The sequence below is a fragment of the Lichenostomus cassidix genome, chromosome 10 (genome assembly GCF_008360975.1).
Source record: "Lichenostomus cassidix isolate B80296 chromosome 10, HeHo_3.0, whole genome shotgun sequence".
In the NCBI taxonomy this organism is placed as follows: domain Eukaryota; kingdom Metazoa; phylum Chordata; class Aves; order Passeriformes; family Meliphagidae; genus Lichenostomus; species Lichenostomus cassidix.
The window spans coordinates 9,000,209-9,022,858 of NC_139491.1; the positions used below are offsets into that span (position 1 = coordinate 9,000,209).

At 39.7% G+C, this 22,650-nt stretch overlaps 1 protein-coding gene across 4 annotated transcripts in view; it reads right to left on the minus strand.

Moving 5' to 3' along the window:
• Window positions 1–1,036: 1,036 nt before the first annotated feature.
• ADAMTSL3 (ADAMTS like 3) overlaps window positions 1,037–22,650 on the minus strand; it is a 170,718-nt gene continuing 149,104 nt past the window's right edge. For 3 of the 4 annotated variants that reach the window (XM_085070493.1, XM_085070495.1, XM_085070492.1), the window contains exons 24-31: window positions 13,471–13,653; window positions 11,349–11,468; window positions 10,355–10,567; window positions 7,883–8,066; window positions 5,251–5,455; window positions 4,296–4,405; window positions 3,502–3,716; window positions 1,037–2,975 (exon numbers count right to left, since the gene is read on the minus strand). In XM_085070493.1, coding sequence (XP_084926619.1) covers window positions 2,866–2,975; window positions 3,502–3,716; window positions 4,296–4,405; window positions 5,251–5,455; window positions 7,883–8,066; window positions 10,355–10,567; window positions 11,349–11,468; window positions 13,471–13,653 — 1,340 coding nt within the window. In that variant the 3' untranslated portion in view covers window positions 1,037–2,865. Of the gene's footprint in view, window positions 2,976–3,501; window positions 3,717–4,295; window positions 4,406–5,250; window positions 5,456–7,882; window positions 8,067–10,354; window positions 10,568–11,348; window positions 11,469–13,470; window positions 13,654–22,650 lie in introns of those variants that run through there. The other variant, XR_014854291.1, reaches the window with a different exon arrangement.

Here is a 22,650-nt window from a genome sequence, read left to right on the forward strand (position 1 = left end):
TGCAGATGTGTTTGGAGACTTTTTTAGGGTGGAGGGGCATATTCCCTTTCATTTTGTCCTTAATGTTTTCCCCTAAGTTTAATAGGGAAAGAGAGAAGCCTTTATTACTTCACAATTGAAAAAGCCTCAACACACTGATTGTGCTTCCAGAAAAAGCATCAAATGATATTATAAACCTTCAGACACTATTCAATACTTGACGTCAACCTTCTCATAAGCAACAAATCACTGAAATGCAGACCAAATGAAGAGACAGCTGGAAAACTAATATTTTTCCAAAATAACAGCTGTTAAAAAAGCATTTTATGATGTCATGCTAAACCAGGATGTAAAAGCAGAAAGGTTATTCATGGATTCAGTTGCTATTCTGAGAGTGCTTTCCATGCACTCTGCCATCCAGCAGCAGGCTCCACAGCACTGCTGTACAGAGCCTTTGCTTTTTTTAGACTCCACAAAAGGAATGCAAATGGAAAATTAAACCTTTGCCAGTATTGCCATCTAGGACAACTCTAAAACACCACCATTACATTGCTAGACATTTCTATTTAATAAAAAATTTTTACAGCTTTTATTGTTCATACTAGTTCTTAGACTCTTCTTTCTAAAGACTATTTACGTATATTGGATATTCTGAAACAACTTCTTTTTCATGGAGCTATTCCCATCACTCATGAAATATAAAACATGGAGCTGTTCTGTCTGATCTAAATGAACTCTGCTTGCTGAAGGCCCAGCAAAGAAATGCAATTTTATTCCACCTTTTACAGAATCCTGATTCTAGATTTCAGTGAATCAGAACTGACTTACTTGGATTTTGGCAAACTACCTTCCCACTTTTTCAGTCAGGTTACATCTGTGTTGTCTCTTAATAGAAGTGCAAAGCAGACTGCAGTGAAGCTCACAATGTGTCCGATAGACTGTTAAAAATGAGAACTAATCTGAGGCTTTGAAAAAAGTCCTAGAATTATGGACAAAGTAGGTTGAAAAAAATAAAGCATGAAAATCATGGTAATAAACAATCTCTGGGTAATCAAAGTGTTGAATAATCAAACTATACTTTATTTCAGAAATATCAAAACTACGTTCAAGAAAGCTAAAATCTTCAGTTACTGGAGAAGCAATAAAATAATCTACAGAGGAATGTCATGCCAATTGAAATCACAAACATTTACAGCACTGCTTCTGTATAGCATGCATACTTAACCAAAGACAAAGTTAACGCAACAAAAAATGCTATGTGTTAACATCTGAAAACCTTAAATATAAAGGGAAAACATGAATAAGAAATTTTGGTAATAAGAAAAAATATATGTCCAAAAATCTTTATTAAACACTGTACAAAAAGAAAATATTGCACTTTTAAATCAGACAATAAATATCTACAAAAGTATCTTACAAATGTTTAATTTAAAAAACTGCTTAAACAATCAAGACCCATTGCTGATTAAAAAGGTAATGATCAGGAATATCCTCTCCTTGCAGTCAGCCTTGGACACAATAGTCCACCCTAAACATTTTCTATACAGTAGTGCTACCCTAATTCTCAGTGATGCAACCCCTCTGTGCAGGAGTGCTGAGTCTGAGCTGCCCCCACAGCACTCCCAGCCCTCTGCCTGTCCCGCAGCTCACACATGGAACACAAGAGCCAAGTCAAAGTGAGCATTCAGGCCTCCAATATGGACAGTAGTTTGGAAACTACAAAAGAAAAAACATCTCTTTTCTGCTTGAAGCCCTAATCAGACAATTTGCAATATGGAATATAATTTATCCAGGAATATGATAAGTATTTCTTAACTTGCAAATTACTCAGATAGTTAATGGTCATGATGAAAAAATCATATTGATGGAAAAATGCTCAAAACAGATTTATTGGACTTGTCTATCTTCACAATTAATAATTCTTTCTTTAATCCTTCCTTCCAAATAATTTGTCTCCATTAATGGAGAAAAATAAAATGATTATTCAAAACAAGAAATCTGACAGCCATTTTGGCCAGTTACTGGCTCCTCATTTGACTTGATGTGTAACAGAAAAGTGCTCACAAATGTTTGTTCACAGCTCTGACAAGGAAGCTTCTAATTTAATATCAGTAAAAAGTATAATCATGCCAGAACTTCGATTGTACTTCATGGAATGGAATTAGAATAGAAACAATGAAAAATGACACCTCATTTATTCAAGAGAGATCTACTGCTGCTTTGAAAATTGCACTAGGATCTATTGTGCCTTACTCCATACACATAAATACAAGGAAGAAAAATTCAATTTACTTCCATGTATCCATCTGAGAGCTGATATCTGTAAAGCACATCCTGTGAGATCAACCCTTAAGCTCAAGCTGTTTATGAAAATGAAGCTGCTGCCAAAATTTTACAGCTACAAGCCACAGCTTCTATAAATTTAAAAATTGTGTTAAATATGATGAAATAAAAACCAAACCAAAACCTGGAAGTCAATAGTTGCTGCAATTTAAAAAAAAATTTGAAGTATTTTTTGTGACTCTTCTTCATAAGTTAAGGACAGCAACCACTATTTGCTGCTTTTAGGTAATGTTTTTTTCCCAGATAAAATTATAAAATGGTGGCCTGAACAATTTTACAGATGATATGCCATGATATTGTCTTGTTAATCCAGACATGTTTAAAACATTAGAATTTCCATTGTGAATAATGAACAATATAAGCTCCCAGAAACAATACCTTATCCAGCACATCAATCCACAATACTGTGTTTGCTTTAACCCCACGTTGCCCTTCAACTGTTACAACTAATATCTCATTTACAAAGATGTACTTCGAGCAGGTTAGTTTAATGAACCTCTCCTCATCTCTTCACTGCAGCATCATGAACTTGCCATAGAGGACTTACATTTCTTGGCATGATTGACAACATCTTTGTTTGTAGGTGTCTATCAAGCATAACTTTAGTTGCTTTACAAATGTACAGTAGTGAGTTGTATCCTTGCATTCGCCTTCTGAAAAATATATTTAAACATTACGAGGCTTTATAATGAGCAAAAGAGAAATAGCAGAACTTGCCACAGTAATTGTAAACAACTGATGGACTCCTGCTGGTTTTCTGATTATTTTACTGTGCATTTCTGGCAGCAGTGGATTCAAAGCTAAACAAGGTCACAAGTAAGAGGTGTGATCTCACTGCACTCATTTACTCATTGTCTGTTTCAGAACACTACCCCATCCTGGAGGCATTAATAGCTCACTCAGAGACTTTTGAGTCAACTGGCACAGTCATGTAGGGAAGTCTGCAGAAAACTTCCTAAATATCCTGTTTCTAAAAGTGCTTTTGAGGCTTTAATATCAAACTGGCCTACTTAGGGAAAAGAAAACCCAGGATTACGAAGTGCTCCTTGGAGAGGATAGTTTTACCTTTGATGTACAATCAAATGCTTGTAGAATCAATAGTGTACAACTGTGAGTCACTTTCTAATATAACTGCTACAAACTATTACTATGCTCGTATTTAAATAAACATTTACATACTGCCACAGGACGTGACATTGCAGTGTTGCCAGGTCACTGGTCTCTTCCTCCCTCCGCAGAACTGCTCAGCCACGGGTTTGTTGCTCTGTCTGAGCACGCAGGACACTCGTCTGGACTGGAAGCCACTGCCACAGCCCACACTGCATGGCCTCCAGGGACCTGTCCGCCAGTACACATCACACACCTCTGAGGAACAGTTCCTTTTGACAGGAGGGCTGTGGGGGCAAATAATGGCAGTTAAATGTTTGCTTTGGTGCTGGACTCTTATGCGCAGAACAACAGAACCAATGTTGGAAGGTGCATTTGGACCCATCAGCCCCCATACCCCAGCTCATAGCACAGCCAATGAGGCCAGGATGCTCAAGATTTCCTCTGTTTGTGTTTTGAATATCTCCAAAGACTGAGACCCACAACTTTCTGGGTAACCTGCTCCATTTTTTCCTTATATTTAAGTTGTATTTGGTTTTTCATTTTGTGCTCACTCATCATGCCTTCTCACTCATGAAAAAACGTGAGTTTCTTTAAACCAGTTTCTTAACCTTGGAATAGAAAAGGTATTTTATCTTTAGGAAAACTTAGCTGACTCTGAAACTCTGCATACAGGATGCTCTGAGTTCTTCAGCAATAACCTCTCCTGGGTTCCTGAATTCATCCAGTGTCCACAAAGGGATGACTGTCTCTACCTCCTTTCCTTTGTTGACACAAAATAATTTGCCTACTTGTGCTGCAATAATTCTGTACCTTTAATCTGATCACGTAAAGAATCTAAATTGTAACTTCTTCAAACTGTTTACCTCTTCCTTTCATCACAAGAGGAGTTTGGCACTGCAGATCCATTCCGAAGCTGACATATCAACTGACGGTGCTGTGAACCTGCAGGATGGCCTGCACAGCGACCAGAGCACTGGAAATTGAGAGGAAAAAGGGTGAGGGGAGAGAAAAAGAAACAGACAAATTAGTAACAACAGAATTACCCTCCTGGGGAGCTACCCAGCCACACAGCTCAGCCAGAATTTTTGCATCTTGCCTACTTCAGCCCTATCACACCTCGGTTTGGATATTTTTGGCTCTCTGTGTGCACTTTTGCCAAGACACTGCCTGTTCCTAAACCTAATCCACTGTCTGCTCTCATCATGCCATATCCCTCCTGCTACAACATTCTTTCTGTAGCTCTGACCATTACAACCTTGCCTTGCTAAAACCTGTATTGGGAATGCAGCAATAGCAATTCTAATTAATAACTTTGCACATTGAATGGTAAACGATGTGTTAGTAATTATAAAAGTCATATCAATATGAACACAAGTTTACTGTATGAAGGAAGAAACAGAAAATACAGAAAAATAGAGTTCTGTGCACAAAATACTGGCAACTGCTGTTGAAGCACATTCATATATCTTTTTGAAGGACTTCACAAGTACAGCTATGCAAACTGTGTTCTAATATGATTGCAGTAAAAGCAATAAACTAGCTTGGAAAACAGAATACACTGTAATGGCTTAGCTTATAAAATATACTGAAGCTAATACTCTGGTTTCAGGTCATGTCTTCAACAAACAAAAGTTGTTCAGATGTCATAAAATGAAAAAAATAAACTATAAAGCAGGATTTCTAATTGACAGGTCTGAAAGGTGATTACAGCCACAGAGCTCCTCCCTTGTGCAAGAAGACAGGTGTTCAGCCAGTGGCACGATGACACTGTCCCACTTTTATTATAGAAGGAGATGGCAGACAAATGACAAAACTGACCTGTGGTTTTGTGTGTGTTGTCCCCACGGGACAGGAGTGTCCCATGCAGGGTTTCCTCCCCACAGGTCTCTCCCTGAGTGTGCAAGCCCCTGGCAGCAGGGCCAGCACGCTGCCGTTGGCTTTGGCTTGGTGACACCACAGCTGTCGATGGCGAAATCCACTGCCACAAGAGACAGAGCACTCGGACCAGGGGCCAGCTACCCACCTACAGCATGCACAAACATACAGCAATTATTGCAGTCCTGCTGGTAGCTGGCAGCAAGTGGTTGCAAAGAAAAATCAAAAGAACCCATCCTTGCATGTTTTAGATGTGAGAACAGTTAGAATCAGCTATTTCACTGAAGCAAGATCTTCTAAAGGTGATTAACTGATGACAGCATATTTGCTAGCTGAAGTTATAGTGCTTTTTACCAGAAGCTATTACTAGGTGAGCCCTACAGACCATGCTGAATGTGACATTCCAGGAGGAAGGACAGTGCACTTTTTCTTTATTTATAAAATGGATGGTACCAATTTAGTTACTACTAAAGTGACAGCTGCCATAACTCATCCAAATTTATTGCACTGAGATCTGACTAAATAACAGCTCAAGCAGAATATGTTATTTATTGATTAGAAGCTGCAAATATTTAGTCTGTCTTGGCAGCTAGGAACAGTACTGGGGAAGCAGCAGGTGGTAATACAATCAACTTGACTTGCTCTTTGCATAAATCTAGGCTAGAAATATAGAATGGACTTTATGTGTACCATAACAGTGATAACAGGAAAAAAATTCTATTTCATTTTCTTACAGTCAAACAGCTTATATCCATTCAAGGAAGATTAATCTTTTACAGTCTGTACCCTGGTCTTTTTCTCCCTTTTAAAGATCAAGTACTTCTGCAAACATTTGATGCAGTGCATGCACAGCAAAGCCCAAGTTAAGTACATACTCAAACCCTTATATTTGCTTAACTGTACCTCGCCACTGTGATGGAGAGAAGTGATTAAACACATGCAAAACACTTTGAATAATTAAGGGCCCATGGCACTGACTGTACATCTAAAGCCTTTATAATTCTGTGGATACTTTCTAAAGAGCTGCCTTGGGATGACAAGGTTGTGCAGAAATCAGTAAGGGGGAAAAAGGGGAGGGAAGTCTGGACATTTTGCACTTTCCTCCCAGGTCAATAATGACAGGGAAGGAGTGAGGTTAGAGGCACCAAGAACCAGACACAGGGCTGTTTTCCAGGCATCTGGGATGATCTCCCTGCGTAGAAAGCGTGGAATATTTCATAAAAGAAAAACAATTTCTTTGTTAGCATACACATATAGCTCAAGGCAGAGTTAATTACGTTAGTATACACACAATTGCCTTCCATTGGTGATTACATAAAGCCAAATTAAAAGCAGAAGTAATCTAAGCATTTAAAAAGACAATTCAGTTCCCATTCTCTTTAGCCATACAAAATAACCAGTTTGTTTGTCTTGTGAATACTCCAGGGCCAGTGATAATCAGATTATTCTGTCATGCTCTGCAATCCACTGAAAGGCATGACCTTGCTCAGAGGAGCCTCAGGACCTCTTGCACCCTCCTGTCATCTGCTCTGAATGGCTGGAGCTTAAGAGGGAAACCTGCAACTGAAGCTGTGTTTCAAACTATTAGTTTGATTTCAGTATTTTTCTACTGGCATAATGTTTGCTTTCTCTCAGCTGGCTGGAGTTCAGTCTCTCAGTTTAAGATGATCTGGTTTTTGGCTGCTAATAATGAAATATAAACAAGTTTTCCTGATACATATCTGATGCTATGGTTTCTGCATTTAGAACAGAATTTAGAACATACTGGCAAGATGAACTCCCACAATGTCAGCTAAGGTCTTAACACTTCCCTCCCAACATTTTCCAGTGAGGGACAACTCCAAAGTGTGTTTATCCCTCACAGATTTTTACTGATAGTTATGGCCAATTCTTTAAAGCAACAAAAAGCACTTGTTTTGAGGACTCTCATGGGGCTTCCTGTTGAAAACCTGGAGAAACACCCTGTTGAGTTGGAATGCTCAGTGCAACTCAAATAATTTAGAGATATGGGTTTGGCCTTTGGAATCAGATGCTGTGATACACTTGTCTGTGATATAAATATTTTCAATCCCATGATCCCATTGAACCAGTGAGAAAACTGGCAGGGAAGGACAAGCAAGGAGCACTGCAGTGAGGGGCATTAGAGAGAAATGAGGCATTCCACAGAAAATACCTTGCTCAGAGTTCTGCTGGCACAAAGGAGAGCAGGTGAACACAGAGAATCCTGGCCACTCTAAACACAAGTTTTCCCTCTGGAGTGGCACAGATTCCACAAAAATGCACATCCCAGTGTCTCAGAAGGACTTCCAGCTTAGCTTTTGAGGTGTGGTGTGGTGTGGTAGCAACAACACTTGCTGCAGCAGCATGGAGACACACTGAGCTCTTATTTATTCAGCTGAATCAAGCATTTCCCTACTTGCTTGTGATCCATTTCCACATCTCTCATGCTCTAGGGCTCATGATGAAATAATCCCAACATTTCGCACTCAGAGCATAAACAGAAACAACTTCAGGAGGTGGTGAGTGCATTTTAATACACAAAGACCTCATGGAAACAGAGTAGAAGGGAGTTTACCTGGCAGGACAGTCCTCTGTGTTGCATGGCTGGTAAATAATCGCTGGTTTTTGCAGCTCTCTGCACTGTGACTCATTCACTTTCTGCTTCTCTGCATTCATGCACTGCAGGCTCCTGGAGCGAGTTCCCAAATGCCCACAGGTAGCAGAGCACGGGCTCCACTCAGCATATTCCCAGGTGTAATCTAAGGAATACAATTGGAAGCAGTGTGAGAGAGGCACAGCATGCTGGAACTGTGTCACATTTTGATTGATTTGGCAGCACTCTCTGTAGGCTGGAGAGATACCACATCCTCTGTAGAAAAGCAAATATTTCAGCACTGTGAAAAAGGACCACGAGCCAAAGAAGAATCTAGTCCTACTCAGCTTCCCCTCAAGTTCAGCCGTTACCTATGAGCATGAAGCCCTCTAGAAGGCAAATGAGATCAGCCCATGAAGGGCAGAACCTGGTTCACAGCAGGAACTGATGAGCTTCTTTTAAAACTTTCATAACATTTTTTATACAATGAGCATTAAAAAAAGGAAACTGTAAATCAGACTCTCTAGGTTTCCTGCTGTTCTACACTAAGGCTATTCTGAAGCAAACTCATCTTACTCCAGACATCTCTCATAATTTCAGGATTTAAGAAAACCCTGTTCTAAACTACAGGGAAGTACTTAATGTAAAAATAATTTGCCACTGAGGCATCTGGCAAGATGAAAAAGGAATTTGTTTTAAAGAGCGTTTTATATTAAAAACCGATCACTTCTAACAATTACTACCTTTATGTTTAGTCAAAATTCCACACTTACCCCTTCCTCCACAATTTTTTTTTGACACTTGGTAAAAGATGAAGTACTATGCAATGTTGACAGATTTTTATGTGATCACAGAAGGAGTCAGGTTTTTCTATAATAACCAAGAATAATTGATAGCTACCAGCTGTGTCCACAGGCTCACTCTTGCAGCACATAATGAATTCTTTAACTTATTGTTTTTCAATGTTTCCTTATTACTTCTGGATTTCTTAAAATAATACAAGAGGGCCTTTTTCAAAGTAGAAACAGTTAAATTTACTGACTGCAGCTATGATGGAGAGACTGTATTGTTTGTTTAAGTAGGATGACACTGCTCAGAAGTGCCCTCAAAATGCCTACTGTGCAAAAACCACCAAGGGAGGTTTTACAGCCTCACAAATGCATGGGTATGGCAGTGATGAAACATTTCCATAAGTGTCAATCAGAGTTACAGCTCTGAACTGGAAAGTGGAATCACCCCAAAATACTGCGCAACCTGACTGGAGAGGGGATTGGGTGACCAAAAGGCAGTCCAGCTGAAGCCTGCAGGTGGATAGTTCAGTAACTGGCTAGACCTGTCCAGAAATTCTAACTGTAATGAGATCTAGAACAGGACCAAGGGCTGGACTTACTTTTTGAAAAATTCTATTAGGATATTTTCAGATTTACATTTGATTTTAAAAATAAGTGTTTCTAATATAGATATGTCTCAGTAAGATTCCTTTGCAAATGTAACTTCCTCCATAAGCCCAGGTACACCAGAGCCATCCTCAGGCATGAAGAGTCACCAAGAACAACCTCATACACAGCACAGGGGATCTGATCCTTGCTTGAGTCCCCTGCACATCAGCCATAAGCCAAATCAGACTGATAGGTTAAGAGATAAAACATACAGAAAAGTTTACAGGGTAAACAGATGCTTCTTTTAAAATTTGAGTCCCTAACTATAATCTGGCTTATAAAAAGATAATATATTTAATTTCTAAACACTTAAAATGCTTAAAACTTGATAAAATGTTTGCAGATACAGTTGATTGTCCTGCTGGCACATAGGTAAGGTTCTTTTCAAATTCACCAATGATCCTCAGTTGCACATTTTAAAACCTACTAATAGAAATGTGGTTTTGTGCAAGTGCATTGCACTGGGAAATGTTACAAGACATTCGTGAGAATTTCACGTGGAAATCTCTGGGTGTGCAGTGTGCTCTAGTACATTGATGTGATTAAGGGTGTCTGCAGTAAGACCACTACCATATTAATTGTAATGATGCTGCAATATGACAATTATATTAAAATTACTATTATAATGAACATGACCCCATTTCCAAAGATGATCTCATAGTCAGTTTTATTTCAGTTTAGTGGGCTATCATGGAGAAGTTTGTTGGAGGGGGAGTTGATAAAACCTGATTTAAAACTGTTTAGGCAGAAAGACATATTCTCTCAGCTTTTCAGATACACAGGCAAGAAATCAGAACCCCCATATGATATTTCGATACATATTAATTCCCATATCCAACTCTGAGTATGGACACTGTCTATTGATTTAAGTAAGACCATTCCCACGTGTGAAGCTAAACATACATTTCTGAATTACTTTCAACACAGAAAATCAGGTTAGTTTTCAGGAAAGTCTTTACAGAGTGAAAGAAGATACTTTAAAATTCAAGAATTTGTCATATAATTTTCAACAAACCTTCCTTCTTGACATTTACCCAAACTGACATTGGTTTTGCACTAGCTGCAGTCCGACATTGGAATTGTCCAGCAAATTGAGCAGAGTTGGTGTTCACCTCTAGGATACGACCCCCAAGCAGGGCTCGGTACTCCAAGGTCTTAACTTCCTCAATTGGATTATCTCCAAAGAGCCAGTGGATTGTATTTCTGTAGCTGGGCAGCACTGGGCAACCTAAAAACCAACAGAATTTTAGCAGGTTTGTCTGAACGCACCGAAATGTTTGTAAACAAGTATGTATGAGTGTGTGATTCTGCATAAAAGGATATTACCATTGTAAATGAAAACAAGAATATGCATAAATTCACTGAAGTGCAAGCTATGGCACAAAATCCTGACTGCCCCTTGAGGGGTATCAGCTCTGTAGGCTGATGTGTACTTACCACACTTCTTCACACATAATTTACTTTTCAGTAAATTCTTATAAAATTAACTTCTGTAGGAACAAAGTGGAAGAGGGGAACAATGATTCAAATGGAATGAAGATTTCATCCCAGACCCTGCAATATGCTAATAGGTCTAATTAAAGACCTTCTATCTGTTTGGGAAAGGAGCCATAAACCCATTGTGTGAAATTGCTACATTTTCACTCCACAGGCACAAGCAGGGATGGAAATAGAGGCATTCATTTAGACGTAAAAAACACAAACATTCTAGAGCCCAGCTGAATTCCTTCAATTTTTTCAACTAAAGCTCAAAGAGTAATTACACTGCTTTAGTGTCGGGGTGGGTCACCTAACAAAGTCTTAAGGGAAGCTATTGTTTGAAAAGCTGAATAAAAAAATGATTGTGTGTCTTAATCAAAGGCCTCCTCCCTGGTAACTGAGAGCTAAGAAATCCAGGTGGTCACCAAACCTGGACTCTGGGGAATTGCACTCACTTTTTCCATGGGGCCCCCTCCATTTTAATAAAATAAATTAATAAGATTCATGGAAAAGCAGAAAAGACAACACACCTATTCTTAGTGGATCTCCAGGTACCACACTGACATTTGTACCAATCCCAGATGCCATCAGGACACGCTTTCTTCTGCTTCCCTTCAATAATTGGGTGTTATTCTCTGTAAGTCTTGGCTCTGTAATACAATGCATAACATCTCTTCTTAGCAAGAATTAAATCATGATGCCAAAAACCATTTCATATCAAAATCTCCAGCATGCTAGTTACGAAGCAGTCATAGTGGCAGTTTGGAATTCTTTAGGATCAACTTCATTTATGCAGTTAAATTATCTGTCTAACAAATGAACTTCAGGTATGTGTACAGGGAATCAGAAATTATTTATGTCTATAAAAATTTCTGAATTAGTCAAATATGTTGAATTTATTAGAAAAATAGGCCTGTAACACTTAGTGTAAAAACAAGATTTACAGGACGTGTTTCCTGTTTTTTTATGACAACATTATTTATTATTTCATTACATACAGAAATTGCAAGAAAAAAATACTTCTCTCAGTGGAATCCAGCCAATTTGTCTGTTCCATTAGATGGAATTATGACAAAGTGTTACAAGAGAAAAAAGAAGAACATCTTTTCAGATCCCATTATGCACAGAGATAGCATAATGAATGCAGAATCAAATGCCCATTGCTATAGCAACTCCTCCTTTTTATCATATGCCAGCAGAATAACTGCCAAAAACGTGGGCAATCTGTCAGTAACACACAGTTCTTACCACTTAGTCAACATTTCTGTTTTAATGAATGTACATAACATCTATGATTCTCCCTCCAGAACGGTTTAAATCTTATGCCATATTCTAACTTCTCTGGTTCATTTTCCATTGGCTCAACATTTCTCCTTGGTGTGTGATTTCTGCACAAAGCCTCCTGCCTGTCTGTAAACACCAGAACAAAAAAAGGCTCCAAAGGCACCAGGGTGAGGCCAGTCCCACAGGCAAAGGACTGGCTGCCCTGTCAGCCCTTAGGAAGTTTTATTGGAAAGGCTGCACGGGCTTTGTGCTACTGCTGGACTGCCCCTGCTCAGGCAGTGAGTGCTGGAGCCACGGCCAAAGTCTGATGGGAAGTTGCAGACAAAGCTGAGCCAGTGCAATCTGCAAGTCCTGACAGCACAAGTCCTCCCATTTCACTGCAGTCTTGAGCAGCCAAAAACTTGCAGAATTTGGCCCTCTCCTATCCACTTCAGATTTATTTAAGCTAATGTCACATGACAGGGAGTAGAAACAAAATTTAGATTCTCGTGAGCAATCATCCAGCCACGTCATTAAAATAATATTGCACTCTGGAACATCCCAAGTTTTGATGTACTCCAGGAAAACTGAAACAGGAAGACAGCTTCAGTCTGCATTCATCCTCACACAGGGACTCCAAGAGACAGAGATTGTGTCTTTGGAATGTCCTCCTCGGCCAACAGACCCAAACATCCACAACGTGCCCTACATGTGTGCCCAAGAAAGGGATCTTGTAGCAGGAGAGGCCACGGTTAACTGTGCTGCACTTTGCACAGCAAAGTGGTGTAAAGCTCATCCACAGAGCCAAATGGACTGCAATGATTTGCAAGGAATGATTGTATTATACAGTAGTATATTATTAATCCACTTACAATAGAAGCATTTACATGGAGCTTTGTCTTTATATTTTCTATTTTTAGAGTTAGCAGTTGATAATCAGAATTTTTTCTTCTTCGTGTCACTACATTTTATCGGCCTCTATAATTAAGGAAAACACACACCAAACCCCAAAACCAGTCCTTGCTTTCATTCTCCTGCAGATTTTCTGCATGCTCAAGCCTGCCCTGTTTCTCTAGTTGGAAGCACTGGGAACAATGTAGCATGACAGTGGATTTAGCTCCTAATGTGTCAGCTGGTTTAGGGCTGATTATTTGTTGCCTGGAAGTGAGAAGGTGGAACAACACGGAAGTCACAAGTCAAACCATCTCTACACAGATCCACATTACAGGAAACACAAAATAGAGAACAGATCCCAGGGAGTCAGACGCAATCAAAAATTCCAAATTTCTACTAAAGTGTTAAGTATCCCCCCAACTATTTTATTGCTAAACTTTGATTATAAAGTGGCTGACTGTTGTTATCAGAAAGGAATTCCCATTTAGCACTTACCAGTTATGTGGAGAACAGATGCAGCCTCAGCTTTTCCGAGAGCATTGGTTGCTCTGCAAGTGTATGTTCCTGCATCTCCATAAGAAATGTTCCTCAGGAATAAAGAGCCATTCAAAACCAAGAAAGAATTCATTTGTAAAATGTCTTTCTTCTTCAACCACATTACATTTGGTTTGGGAACACCTTGAAAACGAAAACAATTAAAACATTTATTGAGGGAGATAAGCCATAGGGTTTATATTGCTAACTACTACTGTCACATCCAAGAATCCTGAGTTCCTCTGCCATTTCACAGAGAGGGAAAACCAAAGCAACAACATTGCAGTAAAACCAGCAGTTTTTACACTCACAAGAAAACCTCTTAGTTGTGAGACCTATTAACAATTCCACATCCCACTAAGAATGAAGATTAAAGGTTAAGTACTGCAAGCCAAGCTAATACAGCTTTATAGAGTGCTGCCAGTCCTACAAAAGCAATGTGCTCACATGTCTCACTGCTGGAAGATGTGACACCACTAAACCCAGTCAGAACCACTGATGTACAGATCTGCACAGTACCTTTTCATTCAGTTTGCCTTACAGAAGGAAGGAAGGACAGAAAGGAGGAAGGAAGATTAAAATTTTTATCATAAATCAAGAAAAAAAGTAAATTGGGGCAACAATATTTTGCTTGAAGAAAAAAATAGATTAGAAAATACACGCAGCTAATTTCTGCCAAAACACTTGTGACAACTTCTCCAAATTGCAAATGTGATCTGTACAAGTTGTAATGACACAGTGTGAAGGGAAGGGAACAGAAAGAGCTATTAATAATGAAAAGAGGGGCTCTCTTGTTTAGCAGTCTCAGACACTGTGGTACAGAAGCCAAAGGTCTACCATCATTCCTGCTATAGTGCTTGAACTTTGAGAGCTTCAGCTCTTGCAGATAACTTGTCATTTTAGATTTTTATCAATAAATTACTTTGAACATTTATTTTAATGAAATTATTTTTCCGCTGGCACACTACCAGCGGGAAGACTTCTACTGTTTTATTTTCCTCAAACACTCGCCTTTAAAAAGATATTTTGCAAGTTGGCAAATCAGACACCTCATTGCCTGTGCTCTGGTTGAGCTGCTGCAGAAGCAATGCTCTTTCCAAGTTCCAAAATCCTGAGGAAGTCACTGGGTCAGCTGGCATACGTGGTGCAGTGAGCAGCCCCAGATGTGCACAAAGCTGCAGGGGTGGCACAGGTCAGAGCACAAAAACCGCTCACCTGAACTCTTTTTCTCACTAAAGAAATCGGTCAGTGCTCAGTGACCCAAGCAGGTTCTGCTGCAGAAGCTGCCCTGAATGTGGGACTTTTGGAAGCTCCAGCCCTGTGGGATGCTAATTCAGCCTCCTCTCCTCACAGATCATTGTGCAGGATTACTTTACAGATGATGTCTTCATGATGTGGAATGGCCTTCAGGAACAACTTTAACATTTCAATCACTGGCTTAGCACTTCCAATGCACACCTCAAGTTTTTCCTTTGCTGTAATAGGAACCAGACACATTTTCTGGAACCTGCTATTGCACTGAAGGAAAAAGCTCCCCTCGCCATTTTGTCTAGAAAGGCGGCGGAGAGAAAATCTCTTCTGCACAAACACAGATTTTGTTCTAGACAATTTAGCAGCTGTTCAGTGCTTTTAAACTCATGTAGAATTGTGTTTTACTGAATAAAGATGCATAAAACAAGATCTGCAGAGTGCACAGGGTTCCAAAAACCAGGCTGTTTTTTCAAGTTTCTAGAAGAAGCTTTATGCCAGTTTGAAAAATCCTTTTGGAATTAGGATGAGGTCTTATTTTAAGGGTCTTTTTTCCATTCTACCCAGATTTCTGGCTAAAGTGTATCATTCTCAGACATATTTTTCCTTTACAGTGTACTTTCCATGGCCATTCAGGTGTATATACTTACTCTGCAGATGGACTGAGGAGGTGGTGTGAGCATCTGAGCGGTTTTACTGTAAAACCTAGAGGTTTGCAGCCAGACTACCCTCACTGGCACCAAAACACAGCAGGCCAGTCAGAGCCAAAAACAAGCCAGAAGCAGCACAGCTGAGATGGGACTGAGGTAAAAGGGTTCAAAGTCAAATTCCACAAAACGCAAAAACGTTTGGAATGGTTCAAATTTAAACTTTTAACCTGAGCCTCTATCAAACATCAGCCCAATATCACCTCATGATAGTCCTCCCTCTGCTCTCATGACAGCATTTAGAGATGTAGCTCATTCCCAGGATTTAACTAAAGTCAAAGATTTTTCTTCCAAATGGTTTATATCCTAAAGCTATCCCAGAAAAATTGCCATGTGTCTAATCTGCTACGTGTGTCTCATTCAGAGACATGCAGAGCCCTTTAAAACGTGAGCTGGAGTTCAGTTTGCAGAAGACATCTGCAGAATAGTTTTGCCACTCATTTCAAGCTCAAAACTGGGTATCTGTCACACACCTTAAATTCAAGTTATAGCAAGTGATTCCTCTTTCTTCCTCCAAAGAGCTGTATACATTTCTCTTTGGGGGAAACAAGCGAGTAATACCACACACACAAGTAAATCAGGCCATTACTCAAGTGAATAATGCAAGCACACCAACATAAATCGTAGGTCTGAGGAGAAGTGCAGACAGAGCCCTGCAGGACAGGCCAGCAGCCAGTCCAGTCATGCACCAGGAATACATCCAAGCCATCTTTGGGGTGGTGGCACTTAGAGAGCACGAGGGGGGAATCCATGGCAAGCAATTAGTTATACAAATCACGTTAAAAACACCACCAAAGCTTTACACAGGTGACACACTGCTGCTTTCCAGCAGCTGATGTGACATGGATACCCTCAGGGTGCACACACAAAGGTGAGCTGTTTGAGCTCCAAACAGCACTGGGAATAATCACAATACTCCTGCACTGTGTTTTACCCCAAACTATTGAGAAGTTAGATTTTTATCTAGGAGTTAATAATTGTTATGTGAACTGAGTGCTGAGCCCCTCTGAGCTGGCCTCTTCATGACCATTTTGAGGACCCTTCACATCTTGCATTTCACAGTTCCATTTCTTTCCCCAGCCTTTGTATTACATGGAAACCAATTCACTGTCTGAGAGTGAGACTGGGAAATATTGGACTATCTGCTTAAGTGCAACTGGTGTTTGTAGTCAAGCTTCTTCTCTGACCTTTTCACAGGCTTTTAGTTAGGTTGCCATTAAGAGTACTACGGGAAATCCTCAGACTGTGTCCTGAGCTAAGGGAAAAAGGAAGATTGCTTTAGAGAAGAGTTCAGGGACCTATTACAGACTGAAGAGCATGAAGAGAGGAGAAGGACCCTGCCTGCTCTGCAGCCAGGACACAGCTCTGTGCTAGAAATCAGGGACCTATAACCCTGCATTTCAGGGAAACCCAAAACTGGAGGGCAAAAATGTGATATAAAGCTTTCAGAGTTGTGCAACCAGAGGACACAGTAGAGAAACCACTCAGAAAAAAGGCTGATCATATGTTGCTATCACATCTCCTAACAGACACCCTAAAAACAGATGAAGAGAAAAATCTGGAGAAAAAGACATCCCTATAGTCCAGCTCCTTTGCATTCTTGGGCAAAGCAGCACATGCATGTCAAGCTCTTTTCTGGACAGCTTCACTTTATCTGTATGTTCATTTGGCCAATGAAAAATCCTTTTCTGCTGTACATCTCATGAGAGACAGTTCTTGTTTATATTTTCATTTCTGGAATTCCTATCAGGAGAAACCCTTACTGTCAGAGGACACTTAGAAAAACTATTTTTTGCTTAACAGCACCTTGAATAAAACTCCACCACATAACCCATCACAGCCTCAGCATGCAGTCAGCATTAGCACATTTCAGGTGAAAAAGCTTCCATCGTGCAGATTTTTAGTGATTCTCCTTTAGAAATCAGACTCCATATTTACTGCTCCCAAGATAAGATTTTCCTTCTCTGCTGGCATGCAGTTGAGCTGTGTCATCTCTGAGCTCTTGTCAGTGTGTCTCTCTGAGCTCTGTGGGAATTGAGGCAGAGCACACAATTCCCACATTCCTCTTGTGACAAGGCTCTTCAAGTTGCACTGTGAAAAGCACCAATTTTCCTGCACAGAGACTGCAGGACAGAGTTCCAGCATACCATCAAAACAAAAAAAAAAAAGCTCTTTTTTTTCCTGGGCAAGCAGTTAAGGCCTAAAATCTCTCTTTTACCCTTTAGAACTCATGTAAATAAAGCCCAACAAGTTTTAAGTAGTTTTCTTACCCAAGTAGAAATGAAACTAAGCAAAAATAAGCCAAAACCAAGTTGTTGCTTACTTTCCCCCCACCCCTTCCCTTAAATGAGCTGAAATTACTCTTAAGCTTTGGAACATATTTGTAGGACTTCATGGAGGATTTTGTCCTGCACAAGGTTGAATTTTACTGCAAATGTTTGACTCTCTGTTACTTAAAGCTTGATTTACAAAGGGACTTTAAATGAACAAAAATAGCTTTTACACTGTCTTCAAAAGTCTTTTTTCATTACAGAATTGTACCAAGAAGACTTTCAAGCTGAATAATTCCTGGTTTGATCCCCAGGCAGTATGAAAAGGGGGAGGAGAAAAAGAGAAGATTTGGCTGTAGCCACCTTTGTTTCCTTCCCACCTCATCTCCATGCAGATGCAGCTGAGGAGCCCAAAAGCCCCAACTCCCCCAAACTGCCAAAGGTTCCTGAGTGCAGTGAAGATCCCAGGGATTCAGATGGAAGATTTATCACTGGATCCAGATAGTAGCAGAATCAAGCAATTTCCAAGTCAGGAAATCACTTAGGCATGAGACTAAATCCATCCCTATCAGGGAATGCAATTAAACACATATTTAAAATTCAGGCTGGCTTTAATTGTCCTTCATGAACAAAGATGCATTCCTGAACTCAGACCTTCTTAGTCTTCGAAAAACCTTGAAAATGCAAATCTTAGTCTTCCAACGGATCTAAATCCTCTTTAAAAGTTCTACTATAGACCTAAGTGGCTATAAAACTTTAAAATTAGTTTAATCTGTTTTTCTGACCTCAAACACAGGTTATTTTCCACTAGCACTGGAGCAGCTCTACAATACTCAATGTTCCATGAAAAAAGTCATTTTCCACCATGAGTGGCCCTGGGACAGCAAATGTTATGGAAAAAAACTCTAGCTCCGGATGGGACTGCAAAACACGTGTTTAAAAAAAGAGAAAAAAAAAGGAATCTGCACTATAGGGTGCCCTTAAAATATTCAGTGTTCAAAAACAAATTTCCTCCAACCTTGAAAGCCCCGTGAAATATTACACACCATAAAAATCTTGGCCTACTAACTACTTGCTCTAAAACATTGGATATGTCTTCAGAAATTTTTCCCCCAGCTATGTAGAATCTCATAAAGTATTCTGAATTTCCCATTCAAGAGCAAGGCAGAACTGTGCTGGCACAAAGCACATTTTGCTGCACTTCACTAAAATTTTACCTTATTTCAGAGGCTAAATTTGCATGTCAGAGGAAACAGTTCTGGGTCAACTATATCCACACAATGAATGTCACCTGATTATTATTTACCCTACACCCACTAACACCTCCAGTGCACTGAGCAAAACCTACAAAGCAATTACTTCCAATGATACACCTTTGCACTTTCTCCAGCAGAATTGTCAAACTGCCCTTATATTCATCTCAATTATGCTTGGGCAATCAACTTCTAGTGAGCCCTAAAAAGCCTAAACCTGCTGCTGTTGAAATTACCTGTATGAACCTTGCCAGCCTCAGCAGGAATCACAGCCCTGAGCAGAGCACCAGCGTGAGATATTTTGGCACTCGTTGTGATCCCCCAGCCTGCCCTCCAGCACTGCCCCTTCTCCCTCAGTCTTTCAGAGCTTTACCTCTCCTGCTTCCTGCCAGCCATGCAGCAGCTCCTCTTCCTAGGTGGTAGCAGCATCTGGCAGGATTTAGGAATTCTTACCAACATCTGGTGACCTCCTTAGAGGGGTTCCCAAGGCCAGACCCCTTCCCATCCCACACTTGCTGCAGCTCTGTCAGGTTCTGTTTAGCTCTCTGGCTGTCAAAGAGGACTTAATCTTTTTTCCAGCTGCAGAAGTTTAAGGCTAATATTTTTCAAAATCAGGCATTTAAAATAAGGCAACTATATTTAGCAGCAAATGACTGCTAGACTGAATTCTGCAGTCAGCCCCCAACAAAGACTCGGTTGGTGTGCACAAGGGCACTTCCACAATTCAGCACTGTTAGCAGAGCCTGGTTTGCCCAACTGGTGTAATTATATTTTCACTTTACTGAATAGATGTGCTGCATCACCAAAGTAGATACGTATGCATGAACTCCAAAAAAATTATGAAATTTCATCAGAAATTAAAGCACTGTACAAGAATTGCTGTCCTTAGTTAGACCTGAATTCCACTTAACTCTGTCTGCACTTTGTGTCCAGCAATGAGCACCTGGGGCTGTGCAGGCAGAGTACAGAAATCATGGCACTATTTGAATGATGCTCCCTCAACATACCTTCCTACCTTCCAGGACCAGAAGTAGCCTTCAGATCATGCCTGTTTCATCTAACACTATTCTTCTCTCTACCTCTTCTAGCTCTACTATATAATTTTTAAGATGACATTAGCAGTGTGCAAACACAATTCACCACAGCTTTAAGTGGCCAATTTTTATTTTCTATTATTTTGCCCATTCCTCTTGACAGCTTTTTGCAAACTGAAGTAGGAAGTATTTGAAATTTTACATTCCTCTAACAGAATCCATCGTAACCCTTCCTGATTTAGGAATTTCAAGGAACTTTCAATTTATGGATTCCCCACCCTCCCCGAGGCTCTATCTACATCAGACAGTAGTGGAGGGCTTCAGGAATGTGTTTTTATAGAGATCTAGTTGGTAGCAAGGTCCCAAAACCCACCCAAAGTGTGTTTGGATGAAGATTGCTTTGGACTACATGGTCAGTCTTGCTTGGACCCTTGGACATGCTGCTGTTATTATTATTATTATTATTATTATTATTATTATTATTATTATTATTGGCAAAGCAATAGGTGTAGCACCCAGGCACACCCTTCAGTTCAGTGACATCCAAAGGAATTCAGTTTGCAGGTTCCCAGACTCTTACAAGACACAAAGCAAAGCACAATTAAGCTTCTAAAGTACATCTTTTAGTCTCTCCTGCTTATGCCTGATCCAAACAAAAACTCAAATGAAGATGCACTTAATGTATAAAGCATAAGAGCAAAAGATTTTCCTTCTATTATATAAATACTGTCATTCCTCCCTCATAAAATTAATCTTTAATTACTCCTTTAAACTTTTGAAATCTGTTATTAATATGCTTTAGAACACACAAAAAACCTAAAAGAAATGAAGAGCCAAAATCCTATGTACTAAACTTCTACTTTTCTTCACTGATGTCTTCTAAAGGGGTTAAGCATAGAAGACAAAGCATCACAGTTACATTTGGAATAGTGTGGGTAAATGAAGCAACAGATGGAAAATCAAAATCTTGATTTTTCTGGACCTGTTTCAAGTTCCAACGCTGACAGCAAGCACTTGGTCCACCTTTGTGAGAGTTCTGTGCAAAAAGATACAACAGGCTTTGTGTATTTCTCACAATTTTTTATCAGTATGTTATTATTAGAGAGCCAAAATGTATTCCTAGGAATGCAGAATTTGGATGAAGGTGCAGATTCTGCTTTTCAAGGCCTGTGTGCCAAGATATTTCAGAGCTGCAAAGTGAAGTGTAAACAACCTCAGCTCAGAGTGCCACTTCCCTGCTCTCACCAGCAAGGGGCAGACAATGCACATTTTATTCTTATTTCCACTTTTCCCTCTATTCAACTTCGAACTTTCAAAGTTTTTACAATAAATGGAGTCTGACAGTTTTGGTTTATTTTAGCAATAATCACAAGAAGATTTTTTTTGCAAATACAATAAATGTTATCCAAGAGCAATTTGGAGCAATCAGTATTGATATTTATACCATGTGTGTTGATTGAAAAGCTCTTGGCTGTAAGAATGGAATATGAATCTATCCAGAATGTATGAATATCTTCTAATGTATGCTCGTGTGGGAGCTATAAAAGTGAGTTTATTATAATTAGTGGGAAAATAGTCTTGTTATGAAGTAAAAAGAGAAAAGAAAGCGATACTATTAGTTTGAGAAGTTGAGCTAACTTTTCTTAATCTGTTCTTTGACACTCTTCTGTTTATTAGGATACACTGCTTTTCAGCAATTCAAAGCTTTTTTTCAATCTCAATATGATTTTTGGAGTGTGAGAGAAAGGCTCTTAAAAGGACAAAAGGATCAAATTGGTAACGATTTAAAAACAAAACCAAAACAAACAGAACTTGTACACAAAAGGACAATGCTGCACAAAATATTAAAACTTCACATCCTCAGTATGTCAATTTCTGCAGAAGAAACTATGGACTGAACAACTCTAAAAATGTCTTTTAGGTTATTCATTCTACAGGAAAAAAAAACAAACCCTCAGAGGTCAGTGCAGCCAAGAAATTTAAAAGTAATTGAAGAATTCTGCTACTGACATGGCACTGATACTCTTCACACACACATGGCCACTTTATTCATTAGATGGTTCTTCTCATGGAGAGCTGTTCTGTGGGCTAGCAGGAGTCCCCAAGACCAGATGCGTCTGCTTGACAGCACTGAGAAATCTGCATGAGTAATGTCTGCGTAGAAGGATCCTCAACAAGCTCCTGGCAGATCATGGAGAATGCAAAGACTCATCCAGTGATGTTTCACTCAGAGAAACTCACAGGGCAGAAATATCTCCTGAGCAATCAGCTCAGGAAGGGCAGCAAGGAAGGGGTGCTCAAGATTTAGCCAAGGTCTCCCTGACTCTACAAGGGCTCCTTTATCTTTACTTTTGCAGGTTACTTCAAGATCCTCAGCTGACAGACACATTGGATCACTGTCTGACAGCACTCCGATTCCAGATATTCCTTGCAGGGATCTGCAGTGGGTTGTAACTCCATGAATGAGAGAGATCATTCCTGTAAGTCCACATGGCAGGCAGTGACAAAAGGACTCTTGTGGACTCACACTGATTGTTTGTAGGAATGGGAACAGTTTGTTATGACTTTTGGAGTGCATAGAAATATTAGTATTTTTTTTCTGATTCAAACTAATTTGTCTGATTATTCA